Raw genomic sequence first — 14,706 nt, 5'->3', positions numbered from 1 at the left:
ACTTCAGTGTACTCACCTTTTCAAATTCTCAATTTCCTTTTTTTTCTTTCTTTTTTTCTCTTTTTTGTTTCATTTCTTTTTCTTGAATGCAGAAAGAGAAAAACTTCATTTTTCTTTCAGTTTCTATTAAAAATATTTTTATTTTATTTTTATTACTATATTTTTTGCTGTTATGTAAATTTTTTCAAATTCTATTTTACTTCCATCATTTTATTTTAGTCTACTAGAGTGTATTCACTTTTTCAAATTTTCAAACGATTTTTTCTTATCTTTTTTCTTTTTCATTTCTTTTCTTTTTTCTTAAAAACAGAAAATGAAAAAATTCATATTTATTTTTAATTTTCATTAAAAATATTAATTTTTTTCTACTACATTGTTTACTTTTGTGTGTATTTTTTCAAATTCTATTTTACCCCCATCATCTTAGTCTACTTCAGTGTATTCCCTCTTTCAAATTTTCAAACACTTTCCTTCCCCCCCCCCCCGCCTTTTTTTCTTTAATCCGTCAAACCACTTTCAACACCCAGACCAAAACACACCTAGGATCTAGCATCATCTATTCGATTTTTGTGTGTCTGTTTTTAATTTTTAATTTCAATATAGTTTTAATTTTAATTTTTTTAATTTCAATTTTTCTACCTCATTAATTACTTTCCTCCCTTCAAAATGACAAAACGAAGGAATTCACCCCAAAAGAAAGAGCACAAAGAAACGACAGCCAGGGATTTAACCAACACAGATAGGAGTAAGACGTCTGAACCAGAATTTAGAATCACGATAATAAGAATACTAGCTGGAGTCAAACATAGATTAGAATCCCCTTCTGCAGAGATAAAGGAAGTAAAAAATAGCCAGAATGAAATTAAAAATGCTGTAACAGAGCTGCAATCATGGATGGATGCAGCGGTGGCAAGATGGATGAGGCAGAACAGAGAATCAGCGATACAGAGGACAAACTTATAAAGAATAAGGAAGCAGAAAAAAAGAGGGAGATTAAGGCAGAAAGAGCATGATTTAAGAATTAGAGAAATCAGTGACTCATTAAAAATGAACAACATCAGAATCATAGGGGTCCCAGAAGAGGAAGAGAGAGAAATAGGGGTAGAAGGGTTATGTGAGCAAATCATAGGGGGAAAACTTTCCTGTGTTTAAGACACAGACATCAAAATCCAGGAAGCACAGACGATCCCCATTAGATTCAACAAAAACCGACCATCAACAAGGCATATCATAGTCAAATTCACAAAATACTCAGGCAAGGAGAGAATCATGAAAGCAGCAAGGGAAAAAAAGTCTCTAACATACAAGGGAAGACAGATCAGGTTGGAAGCAGACCTATCCACAGAAACTTGGCAGGCCAGAAAGAAGTGGCGGGATATATTCAGTGTTCTGAATCAGAAAAATATGCAGCCAAGAATTCTTTATCCATCAAGGCTGTCATTCAAAATAGAAGGAGAGATAAAAAGTTTCCCAGACAAACAAAAATTAAAGGGAGTTTGTAACCACTAAACCAGCCCTGCAAGAAATTTTAAGGGGGACTTTCCGAGGGGAGAAAAGATGAAATAAATAAGTAAGTAAGTAAGTAAGTAAATAAATAAATAAATACCAAAAGCAACAAAAGATTAGAAAGGACCAGAGAACATCACCAGAAACTCCAACTCTACAAGCATCATAATAGCAATAAATTTATATCTTTCAGTACTCACTCTAAATGTCAATGGACTCAATGCTCCAAGCAAAAGACATAGGGTAACAGAATGGATAAGAAAACAAGACCCATCTACATGCTGTTTACAAGAGACCCACTTTAGACCTAAAGGCACCTTCAGATTGAAAATAAGGGGATGGAGAACCATCTAACATGCTAATGGTCAACAAAAGAAAGCCGGAGTAGCCATACTTATATCAGACAAGCTAAACTTTAAAATAAAGACTGTATCAAGGGATACAGAAGGGCATTATACCATAATCAAGGGGTCTATACACCAAGAAGACCTAACAATTATAAAAATTTATGCGCCAAATGTGAGAGCACCCAAATATATAAATCAATTAATCACAAACATCAGGAAACTCATCGATAGTAATACCTTAATAGTAGGAGACTTCAACACCCCACTCACAGCAATGGACAGATCATCTAATAAAAAAATCAACAAGGAAACAATGGTTTTGAATGACACACTGGACCAGATGGACTTAACAGATATATTCAGAACATTTCATCCTAAAACAGCAGAATATACATTCTTCTCCAGTGCACATGGAATGTTCTCCAGAATAGACCATATACTGGGACACAAATCAGCCCTAAGTAAGTACAAAAAGACTGAGATCATACCGTGCATATTTTCAGACCACAATGCTATGAAACTTGAAATCAACCACAAGAAAAAATTTGGTAAGGTAACAAATACTTGGGAGACTGAAGAACATCCTACTAAAGAATGAACGGGCTAACCAAGCAGTTAAAGAGGAAATTAAAAAGTATATGGAAGTCAATGAAAATGATAACACCACAACCCAAAACCTCTGGAACGCAGCAAAGGCGGTCATAAGAGAAAAGTATATAGCAATCCAGGCCTTCCTAAAGAAGGAAGAAAGATCTCAGATACACAACCTAACCTTATGCCTTCAGGAGCTGGAAAAAGATCAGCAAATAAAACCCAAAACCAGCAGAAGACAGGAAATCATAAAGATTAGAGCAGAAATTAATGCTACTGAAACCAAAAGAGCCAGTAGAACAGATCAATGAAACCAGAAGCTGGTTCTTTGAAAAAATTAACAAAATTGATAAACCACTAGCCAGTTGGATCAAGAAGAAAAAGGAAAGGACCCAAATAAATAAAATCAAGAATGAAACAGGAGAGATCACAACCAACACAACAGAAATAAAAACAATAATAAGAGAATATTATGAGCAATTTTATGCCAATAAAAAGGGTAATCTGGAAGAAATGGACAAATTCCTAGAAACATATACACTACCAAAACCGAAACAGGAAGATATAGAAAATGTGAACAGACCCATAGCCAGTAAAGAAATCAAATTAGTAATAAAAAAAAAAAATCTCCCAAAAAACAAGAGTCCAGAGCCAGATGGCTTTCCAGGGGAATTACACCAAACATTTAAGGAAGAGTTAACACCTATTCTCTTGAAACTGTTCCAAAAAATAGAAATGGAAGGAAAACTTCCAAACTCTTTCTATGAAGCCAGCATTACCTTGATTCCAAAACCAGACAGAGACCCCACTAAAAAGGAGAACTATAGACCAATTTCCCTGATGAACATGTATGCAAAAATCCTCAACAAGATATGAGCCAACCTGATCCAACAATACATTAAAAAAACTATTCACCACGACCAAATGGGATTTATACCTGGGATGCAGGGCTGGTTCAATATCTGCAAAACAATTAACTTGGTGATTCATCACATCAATAAAAGAAAGGACAAGAACCACATGATCCTCTCAATAAATGCAGAGAAAGCATTTGACAAAATACAGCATCATTTCTTGATAAAAACCCTCAAGAAAGTAGGGATAGAAGGAGCAGACCTCAAGATCACAAAAGCCATATATGAATGACCCAATGCTAATATCATCCTCAATGGGGAAAAACTGAGAGCTTTTCCCCTAAGGTCAGGAACAAGACAGGGATGTCCACTCTCGCCACTGTTATTCAACATAGTATTGGAAGTCTTAGCCTCTGCAATCTGACAACACAAAGAAATAAAAGGCATCCAAATCGGCCAGGAGGAGGTCAAACTTTCACTCTTCGCAGATGACATGATACTCTACATGAAAAACCCAAAAGATTCCACCGAAAAACTGCTAAAATTGATTCATGAATTCAGCAAAGTGGCAGGGTATAAAATCAATGCACAGAAATCAGTTGCATTCCTATACACCAACAATGAAGCAACAGAAAGAGAAATCAAGGAATCGATCCCTCTTATCGCACAAAAAAACACAGAATACCTAGGAATAAATCTAACCAAAGAGGTGAAAAATCTATACACTGAAAACTATAGCAAGCTTATGAAAGAAATTGAAGAAGACACAGAAAAATGATAAAAGATTCCATGCTCCTGGATAGGAAGAACAAATATTGTTAAAATGTCGATACTACCCAAAGCAATCTACATATTCAATGCAATCCCTATCAAAGTAACACCAGCATTCTTCACAGAGCTAGAACAAATAATTCTAAAATTTGTATGGAACCAGAAAAGACCCCAAATAGCCAAAGCAATCCTGAAAAAGAAAACCAAAGCAGGAGGCATCACAATACCAGACTTCAAGCTATACTACAAAGCCATAATCATCAAGACAGTACGGTAGTGGCACAAGAACAGACAGTCAGATCAATGGAACAGAACAGAGAACCCACAAATGGACCCACAACTGTATGGCCAACTAATCTTTGACAAAGCAGGAAAGAATATCCAGTGGAATAAAGACATCTCTTCAGCAAGTGGTGCTGGGAACACTGGACAGCGACATGCAGAAGAATGAACCTGGACCACTTTCTTACACCATACACAAAAATAAACTCAAAATGGATGAAAGACCTCAATGTAAGACAGGAAGCCATCAAAATCCTTGAGGCGAAAGCAAGCAAAAACCTCTTTGATCTTGCCCGCAGCAACTTCTTACTCAACACATCTCTGGAGTCAAGGGAAACAAAAGCAAAAATGAACTACTGGGACCTCATCAAAATAAAAAGCTTCTGCACAGTGAAGGAAACAATCAGCAAAACTAAAAGGCAACCGACAGAATGGGAGAAGATATTTGCAAATGATGTATCAGATACAGGGTTAGTATCCAAAATCTACAAAGAACTTATCAAACTCAACACCCAAAAAACAATCCAGTGAAGAAATGGGCAAAAGACATGAATAGACACTTCTCCAAGGAAGACATCCAGATGGCCAAATGACACATGAAAAAATGCTCCACATCACTCATCATCAGAAAAATACAAATCAAAACCACAATGAGATACCATCTGACACCTGTCAGAATGGCTAACATGAACAACTCAGGCAACAACAGATGTTGGCAAGGATGCGGAGAAAGAGGATCTCTTTTGCATTGTTGGTGGCAATGCAAGCTGGTGCAGCCACTGTGGAAAACAGTATGGAGGTTCCTCAAAAAACTAAAAATAGAACTACCCTACGACCCAGCAATTGCACTATTAGGCATTTATCCACAGGATACAGGTGTGCTGTTTCGAAGGGACACATGCACCCCCACGTTTATAGTAGCACTATCAACAATAGCCAAAGCATGGAAAGAGCCCAAATGACCATCGATGGATGAATGGATAAAGAAGATGTGGTATATGTATACAATGGAGTAGTACTCGGCAATCAAAAAGAATGAAATCTTGCCATTTGCAACTACATGGATGGAACTGGAGGGTATCATGCTAAGTGAAATTATTCAGAGAAAGACAAAAATCACATGACTTCACATATATGAGGACTTTAAGAGACAAAACAGACAAACATAAGGGAAGGGAAACAAAAATAATATAAAACAGGGAAGGGGACAAAACAGAAGAGACTCATAAATATGGAGAACAAACTGAGGGTTACTGGGAGGGGGGATGGGCTAAATGGGTAAGGGGCATTAAGGAATCTACTCCTGAAATCATTGTTTCACTATATGCTAACTAATTTGGATGTAAATTTAAAAAAAATAAAAAGTAAATTGAATTTAAAAAAATCATATAAACAACTGGCTTCAGAATCAAACCAGAAATCAGTAACAGAAAGGTAACTAGAAAACTCCTAAATATTTGGTAATTAAATAACATACTTCTAAATAACCGATGGGTCAAAAAAAATCACAATAGAAACTGTAAAATATTTTAAAGTGAAAGGTAATAGGGACACCTGGGTAGCTCAGTTGGTTAAATGTCTAACCCTTGATTCCAGCTCAGGCTCAGGTCATGATCTCAGAGTTTGTGAGATCGAGCCCCGTGTCAGGCTCTGCACTGATAGCATGGAGCCTGCTTGGGATTCTCTGGGAGCGTAATAAAGTGCAATATTGTGCTGGAGTACAATAAAGAAAAAGAAGTAATAGGTATAAAGTTTACAAAGAAAAAAACAAAAGTCATTCAGAGATGACATGATTGGGTAGTAAATCCAAAGGTGTCTATAAAAAATCAATTAGAAATAATAAGCACATCCTAGGTCAGCAGATAAAAATAAATTATATTTCTATAAACTAGAAATGAACAATTAGAAAATAAAATTGAAATTAATACCACTCACAGTAGCATCAAACAATGTCAAATACCCGTAAGTTACATGAAAGATACATAAGACTTCTACACTGCAAACTATAAAACGTTGTGGAGAAAAATTTTTAAAGATCTAAAACATGAAGATATGTACCAGGTTCATGAAAACTTGGAGTAGTAAAATGTCAGTTCTCCCCCAAACTGATCCTAATGCAATCCCAATTATAATCCCCACAAATATTTTTGCAAAAATTAATAAATTAATTCTACTATTTAAATGGAAATGCAAAAGCCCTAAAATAGCTGTGATAATCATGAAGAACATCACAGTTGGAGGATTTTGATACCAATACTTATGACAAAGCTATAGTTACTAAGACAGTGTGGTACTGACCCAAATAAAGACAAACAAACCAATGCAAATGAACAGAGACCACAGAAACACTTCACATATATGGAGACATGATCTAGTATTTTCAGTAAAAGGTACTTAATCATTTGGTTATCCATAAAGACAAAAATGAACTTTGCCTACACCTCTTATCACACACAAACATTAATTTGAGAGGATACTAGATCTCAACCTACAACAAAAGCAATCAAGCATCTAGAAAAAGCTTAAGGAAAATATATCCTGGCTTTGGATTAAACATTTCCCCCCAGATTTATTTCAATATAATTGACACGTAATATTGTGTTGGCTGAGCTGGACGTCTGCCTTAGGATCTTTTCCCACTGGGAAAGTTCTGATATTGTCACCTCTTTAGGCAAACATTTCTTTCTCATTTTTTAATGTTTATTTATTTTTGAGAGAGAGAGAGAGAGAGAGAGAGAGAATGAGTGGGGGAGGGGCAAAGAGAGGAGAACAGAAGATTGGAAGCAGGCTCCATGCTGACAGCAGAGAGCCCGATGTCAGGTTCAAACCCATGAACCCTGAGACTACGACCCAAGACATTCAACCGACCAAGCCACCCAGGAACCCCTGGGCAAACATCTCTTAAACAGGACACAGAAAGCACTAACCTTAAAGAACAAGGGATTAAATTGGACTTAATTAAAATGAAAGACTTCTCATTATCAAAAAAACATCTTTAAGAATGCAGTGTCTGGAGAAAAGACCTGCCCCACATGTATTCAATAAAGGACTTGTGGCCAGGATATATGAGAAACTTCTCCAAGTGAGTATTGACAGTGTACTAGTAGATGTAATGGGATTTGGGGGTTTGAAGATTGGGAGAGTAGGTTAAAAAAAAAAGGTGGGGGTTGGGATATTTATATCTTCATCAGACATAATAAGGAGTCACATAATCCTATGTTAACATGATGGAACAAGAAACAAAGGTTTAAACATGCTCTTTTTAACGTTTATTTATTTTTGAGAGAGAGGGAGACACAGAATCTGAAGCAGGCTCCAGGCTCTGAGCTGTCAGCACAGAGCCCGACGCAGGGCTCAAACTCATGAGCCATGAGATCATGACCTCAGCCAAAGTAGCTCACTTAACCAACTGGTCCACCCAGACGCCCCAGGTTTAAATTCTTTTTTTTTTTTTATTTTTTAATGTTTTTTTAAATTTATTTTTGATAGAGAGACAGAGTGTGAATGGGGGAGTGGCAGAGAGAGACATTAACAAAGAATCCAAAGCAGGCTCCAGGCTCTGTGCTGTAAAGAAATAAGGCAATAAGGGCGTCTGGGTGGCTCAGTCGGCTATACCCTGACTCTTGATTTTGGCTCAGGTCATAATCTCACAGTTTGTTAGTTTGAGCAACATGTCCCCCTCTGTGCTGACAGCTCACAGCCTGCTTGGGATTCTCTCTCTCTGCCCCTCCCTCTCTCTCTGCCTCTTACCCCATCTCTCTCACAAAATAAATAAACTTAAACAAAAATTAAGGTAACAAATAGAAGAACTAAAAAATCATTACATATGGTACTGGCCGGGCTGTGTAACGGGTAAGTAAGATAAGCTCTCAATTATCTTTGCAGAAAATCAACAGGTCACTTCTGAAGTTGGCAAATAAAAAATAATTACACAAGCATGTTATATAGAAACAGAAATAACTACCAGAACATCTAAAACAAAAAGTAGTTCAAAGTGCTTCCCTTTAGAGTATGAGGGTAGAGAAGAATAGGAGGGGGTAAAAGATGTGCTTTTATTTGTAAGTTCTTCTATATTATTTTACTGAAAGAAGTATATACATTATTTTGACTTAAAATATTTACACAAAAGAAAATACCTCCATTTACAGTAGTTTGATTATGCAAATTACTCACTTACTGGGCCAAGAAATGTGTTAAAATTAAGCATCCTTATTTAGAAATCCTCCTCTGAGCCACTTGAAAAAGAATATATGGAGATTTAAGATCAAATGTTTTCTCTTTGAGTCTTAGAACTATTTAAATTATCCTTAGATTTGAACCATGGCTTTCATGGTTGCTTTTTTTCAGTTTCTAACCACTTTTTATTTTTTATTTATTTATTTATTTATTTTTTTTTTTAAATTTTTTTTTTCAACGTTTTTTATTTATTTTTGGGACAGAGAGAGACAGAGCATGAACGGGGGAGGGGCAGAGAGAGAGGGAGACACAGAATCGGAAACAGGCTCCAGGCTCCGAGCCATCAGCCCAGAGCCTGACGCGGGGCTTGAACTCACGGACCGCGAGATCGTGACCTGGCTGAAGTCAGACGCTTAACCAACTGCGCCACCCAGGCGCCCCTCTAACCACTTTTTAAATCCAACTGCTCAGTCACACCTTCTATTGCATGGGACACCATTTTATCTCCAAATACAACGCGCTTTAATCCTTTCAACATACAGATCTTATCTAAATTGATCACAATTTTAAGAAAGATATTTTAGGGGCACCTGCGTGGCTCAGTTGGTTAAGCGTCTGACTCAGCTTAGGTCATGACCTCACAGTTCATGGGTTCCAGCCCCGTGTTGGGCTCTGTGCTGACAGCCCAGAGCCTGCAGCCTGCTTCAGATTCTGTGTCTCCCTCTCTCTCTACTCCTCTCCTATGCATACTCTGTCTCTGCCTCTCAAAAATGAATATTAAAATAATTTTAAAAAATTTTTTATGTTTTTATTTATTTTGAGAGGAAGAGAGAGAGAGCAGAGGAGGGGCAGAGAGAGAGAGAGGGAGAGAGAATCCCAAGCAGGCTCTGAGCATCAGCAGAGCATGATGCGGGGCTTGAACTCAGAAACCGTGAGATCATGACCTGAGCCAAAGTCAGATGATTAACTGACTTAGCCATCCAGGTGCCCCAATCACCTGTTTCCGATTCTGTGTCTCCCTCTCTCTCTGCCCCTCCCCTGTTCATGCTCTGTCTCTGTCTCAAGAATAAACATTAAAAAAAAATTTTTAAAAAGCATTAAAAAAATTTTTAAGGAAATTATTATTTTAGTATCGGAGATCAAGAGTTAGGGGTTTTATGGCTTGAAAGAGGCAAAAGAAACACATAATGGAAGCTATTTTGTAAGACTCGATTAACGGATCATGTGTGTTAGAAACAGAGCCATCGCACTTCACGTATAATTATCAGGCGCAGACAGTGTTGCTACAAACACAGAAGAAAGAGTGAAGTCATTTTAGTTATTGGCTCTCACTCAACCAGGTAAGTCAACCTGGAATATTCCTTTCACCAATGAGACCAGCTCTACCCAGACTAAAGCATGACAAAGTGTATTAACTCAGATACAGTTTATTATTAAACTTTAAGTCTTCAAGAGTCAAGTACTCGATAACTATTTAATGAGTGAATGAATGTATCCCTAACACTTTCTCAGAAACCTGACTGCTGAGTCAAGAAATAGTTTTAGAGGTAAAAGCCAAAGGATCCTATTCGTGATACTTTCACTGATCATAGTTATTTTCAGAGTGCCTGACCCGGACCGGGAGCTCAGTAAGGATTTGCGAGGCTAATGGAATGATTAATTAATGTTAACTTTCTGAACTTCTAAAAAATGGGTGCTTTTAAAGCAAAGGGTGGTATACCAATCTGTAAATATACTAAAAATTATTGAATTATACACTTTCAACAGGTGAACCTTATGCTATATAAACTATATCACAATAAGATTACAAAACAATGAAACAAACTCACAAGAAAACGTTTCCAGGCCTTCTGAATGACTCTGGCAGCTTTATCCCTCTTTGTAAGTTCTGATTCCTGTTCCCAAGGCATTTGAAAGTCCTAAAATAAGCAAAAAGTGTATATCTAAAATTTCTTTATAAACTCCAATGTGAAACTCACTAGAACTCAGGAAAAGTTAAATAGAAAGTTGAATAAAGGAAATAATAAAGATGAGATGTGGTATCAAGATAATTATAATAAAAAATAAAAATTGTTACCTACTGTTGATTGCCTTATATGTTCCAATTTGTTTCTTTTTTCTAATTTATTTAATTATTTTAAAAAATGTTTATTTATTTCTAAGAGAGAGAGAGAGGGGAAGGGATACAAAGAAAGGGATACAGAGAATTTCAAGCAGGCTCCATACTGTCAGCACAGAGCCTCTTGTGGGGCTCAAACCCATGAACCGTGAGATCATGACCTGATCTGAAGCTGGATGCTTAACCAACTGAGCCACCCAGTTCTAATTTAAACAACAACCTTGCATAGTAGATTTTACTAGTATGCTGGTGCTAGAGACATAGAGATTGCACTTCAAGGCCTATGGTCAAATAGTGATTAACAAAGCCAGTATTAAACCCAAGGCAGCTAGTGTTGAAAATCCACGACCTTTCACGGCCCCATTCAATGACTTCAAATAAATTGTTATTATTCAACATATACAGTGACAGAGTTTCACCCAAAAACTTACCCAGGCCCCTAACCTAGAATTAGAGATGATTATAGAATTTTTCCTTCTTTGTAAATATGCTGACTAGTCAATCATGCATTAAATTGTCAGAAAAAGAGATGACTATTAAGACAAAACAAAATCACCAGTTCTACCCATAATTTTTATTAATACTGTGAAGAAATAAGTAATAGGGAAGTCAGAAACACATTACGATTTATGAGTCCTTTAAAAAGCTGCAGTAGACAGAGAGGATCCTGGGAAGAAAGTGGACTAGGAAGCACCAGGAATCTGTCTCCCTTCTAGACAACTGTGCTGGCAGAATCTAACATAACTCTTTTAGAACTCTGGTGTCTATTGAAAGCTTGCAACTTCCAGGGGAAGGCTTGGGGGGTAACTTGTGGTTAACTCCAGTCAATTTCTGCTCTTAGCCCAGTAGCAGCTACCCATTCCCTCACCGCAGCCCCAGCAGCAGGCAGCTGTGTACATGTTTCTGGAACAGCTTGCACACTTGTGGGAGCCAGGGTGGACAAAAAGGGACTCTGTCCTCCAATCCAGGAGATCTGTGCTCTGATTGTTGGTTGCTGCTTCTGATCACACAGGTGTAGACAAACAGGCAGGCAGCCTTTGGTGATGCACCTTCACCCCCCCACCGTTGTTGCAAGCCCTTCCCATTTGGCAACTTCCAGGGAACTTAACGGGTTTTTCCTTCCCTCTAGATTGTTGTCCTTTCCCCTTAGGAGAGCCAGATATTAAAAATGAGGACATTCAAAAATAACACATATGGAGAAAACTGAGAAATTATCAGTCATTTCCAGAGAAAGGTACAGACTCACAAAAGAACTGAGAAGACCTTAAGTTTACAATTCAAACTGATCCTTGACTGATCCTTGTAGCCTGTAACAATTAAACACACACACACACACACACACACACACACACACACAGAGTAAATTCAGGGGAAGGGAAAGAATCTGATTTCCAGAGTTCCTGCATTATTAAACTGAAATATCCAGTTTTCAATACAAAATTATAAGGCATATAAAGAAACACAAAATTATGTCTCATTCAAAGGAAATTAAAAAATCAATAGAAACTGACCCTGAAAAAGACCTGATGGCAGATCTACTAGACAAAGACCTGAACACCAATGTCTTAAAGATGCTCAAAAACTAAAGGAAGATGTGGAGAAATTCAAGAAATGATGCACAAAATGGAAATATCAATAAAGAGACAAAAACTAAAAAAAGACCAAACAGAAACTCTGAAGCTGAAAAGTAGAATAACTGAAAGGAACAATTCATTAGTGGGATTCAAAGGCAGAGTTGAGCAGGCAGAAGAAAGTAACCAGCCTTGATTCTTGAAGATAACTTGAAGATAAACAATGGAAATTGACAAGTCTGAGAAACAGAAAGAAAAAAGATGAAAGAAAAGTAAGCAGAGCTTAAGAGACCTATGGTACACCAGTAAGCAGACCAACATGCATGCTGTGGGAGTCCCAGAAGGAAAAGAGAAGAAGGGGGAGGAGAGAATATCTCAAGGAATACTGGCTGAAAAACGCCAAACTTAATTTTTTTTAATGTTTATTTATTTTTGACACAGAGAAAGAGAGACAGAGCATGAGCGGGGGAGGGGCAGAGAGAGAGAGGGAGGCACAGAATCCGAAGCAGGCTCTAGGCTCTGAGCTGTCAGCACAGAGCCCGACGCGTGGCTCGAACTCATAGACTCTGAGATCATGACCTGAGCTGAAGTCGGACGCTCAACCAACTGAGCCACCCAGGCACCCGAAAAATGCCCAATTTGATGAAAAACATAAATATAAACATCCCAGAAGCTCAACAAACTCCAATTAAGATGGACTAAAAGATACATCCTCACCAAGACACATTATAATTAAACTTTTGAAAGCCAAAGATAAAGAGAAACTCTTGAAAACAGCAAGAGAGAAAAAATTCATCACATACAAAGAATTTTTAATATGTTAACAGATTTCTCATCAGAAACTTTGGAGGCCAGAAGGCAGTGGGCCAATATATTCAAACTTCTCAATGAAAAAAAACTATCAGGCAAGAATCCTGTGTCTAGCGAAACTGTCCTTCAAGAGTAAGGGAGAAATTAAGACACTGAAGATAAACAAAAGCTGTAAAAGTTCATTGCCACTAGACCCTGCAAGAAATGCTCAAGAGAGTCCTACAGGCAAAAATGAAGGACACTTGACAGTAACCCAAAATTGTATAAAGAAACAGAAGTTTCGATAAAGGTAAATATATGGATAGTTATAAAAGCCAGTGTTACTGTAACAATGGTTTGTAACTAAAGTTTTTGTTTTATACACGATTTAAGAGAACAATATATTTTAAAAAATTATTAGTCTAAAAATAGTATTATTGTAACTTTGGTTTGTAATTTCACATACTGTTTTCTATGTAATTTAAGAGACAAGTATATTTAAAATAACTATTAGATTATGTTTTGGGGCATACAATGTATAAAGGTGTAATTTTGTGATAACAACAATTGAAAGGAGTTGGGATAGAGGTGTAAAAGAGGAGGTTTTGTATGGCACTAAAGTTAAGCTGGCATAAATTCACAATGGAGTGCTATAACTTTAGGATGTTAGATGTAATCTCCACGGTAACCACAAAGGAAACAGGTATAGAATATACACAAAAGGAAATGAGAAATGAATTTAAATGTTTCATTATAAACAAATCAGCTGAACACAAAAGAATACAGTAAGGCAGAAAATGATAAACAGAGAAGTCATAAATCATAAAGAAAACAAATAGCAAAATGACATAAGTAAGGTCCTCCTCATCAGTAATTACTTTAAATGTAAACGGTTTAAACTCTCTATTCAAAATACAGAGATTTGCAGAATGGATAAAAACACAAAACTATATGCTATCTAAAATAGACTCACTTTAGATTCAAAGACACACATAGGTTGAAAGTGAAAAGACTGAAAAAGATATTCCATGCACATAGTAGCCAAAAAGAGAGGACAGGTGGCTATCTTAATATCAGACAAAATAGACTTTAAATCAAAAAAGTTTATAATAGACAAAAGATATTATACATTAACAAAAGGTTCAACACAATAAGAAAAAATAACAATTATAAACATTTATGTATCTAGTAAAAGACCAGCAAAATATAAGAAGCAAAAAATGACAGAATTGAAAGGAAGATTAGACATTTATATGCCACAGATATATGTCTCTCTAGATAGCCTTTCTATAATATCTATATATATCTATAATATTATATATATGTTTGTATATATAGCTTTTCCATAATTGTTGGAGACATCAATACCCCACTCTCAATAATGATAGAATAACCAGACAGAAGGTAAACAAAGAAACAGAGGACTTGAAAAACACAATAAATCAACTTGATCTAGCAAATACAGAACATTCTACCAAATAACAGCAGCATTCACATTTTTCTCAAGTATACAATGGACATTTTCCAGAATAGACCATACCTTAGGCCTCAACATATTACATCTCAATATATTTCAAAAGAAATATACTTCTTTCGAAGTTATAAGTCAATAACAGGTGAAACTGGAAAATTTACACATTTGTGGAAATTAAACACCATACTCCTAAACAACCAATGGATCAAAGAAGAAATCACATGGG

General features: G+C 36.5%; 1 protein-coding gene across 5 annotated transcripts in view; it reads right to left on the bottom strand.

The window, feature by feature from the left end:
* Positions 1–14,706, bottom strand: part of CD1H11orf65 (chromosome D1 C11orf65 homolog) — a 60,424-nt gene that overhangs the window by 35,614 nt on the left and 10,104 nt on the right. For 3 of the 5 annotated variants that reach the window (XM_049614033.1, XM_049614023.1, XM_049614043.1), the window contains exon 2: positions 10,357–10,446. In XM_049614033.1, the coding sequence (XP_049469990.1) occupies positions 10,357–10,437 (81 nt within the window). In that variant the 5' untranslated portion in view covers positions 10,438–10,446. Of the gene's footprint in view, positions 1–16; positions 124–10,356; positions 10,447–14,706 lie in introns of those variants that run through there. The other 2 variants (XM_049613992.1, XM_049613998.1) reach the window with 2 other exon arrangements.

The sequence above is a fragment of the Panthera uncia genome, chromosome D1, assembly GCF_023721935.1.
Source record: "Panthera uncia isolate 11264 chromosome D1, Puncia_PCG_1.0, whole genome shotgun sequence".
Lineage (NCBI taxonomy): Eukaryota > Metazoa > Chordata > Mammalia > Carnivora > Felidae > Panthera > Panthera uncia.
This window is presented reverse-complemented; position numbering and strand designations above follow the sequence as displayed.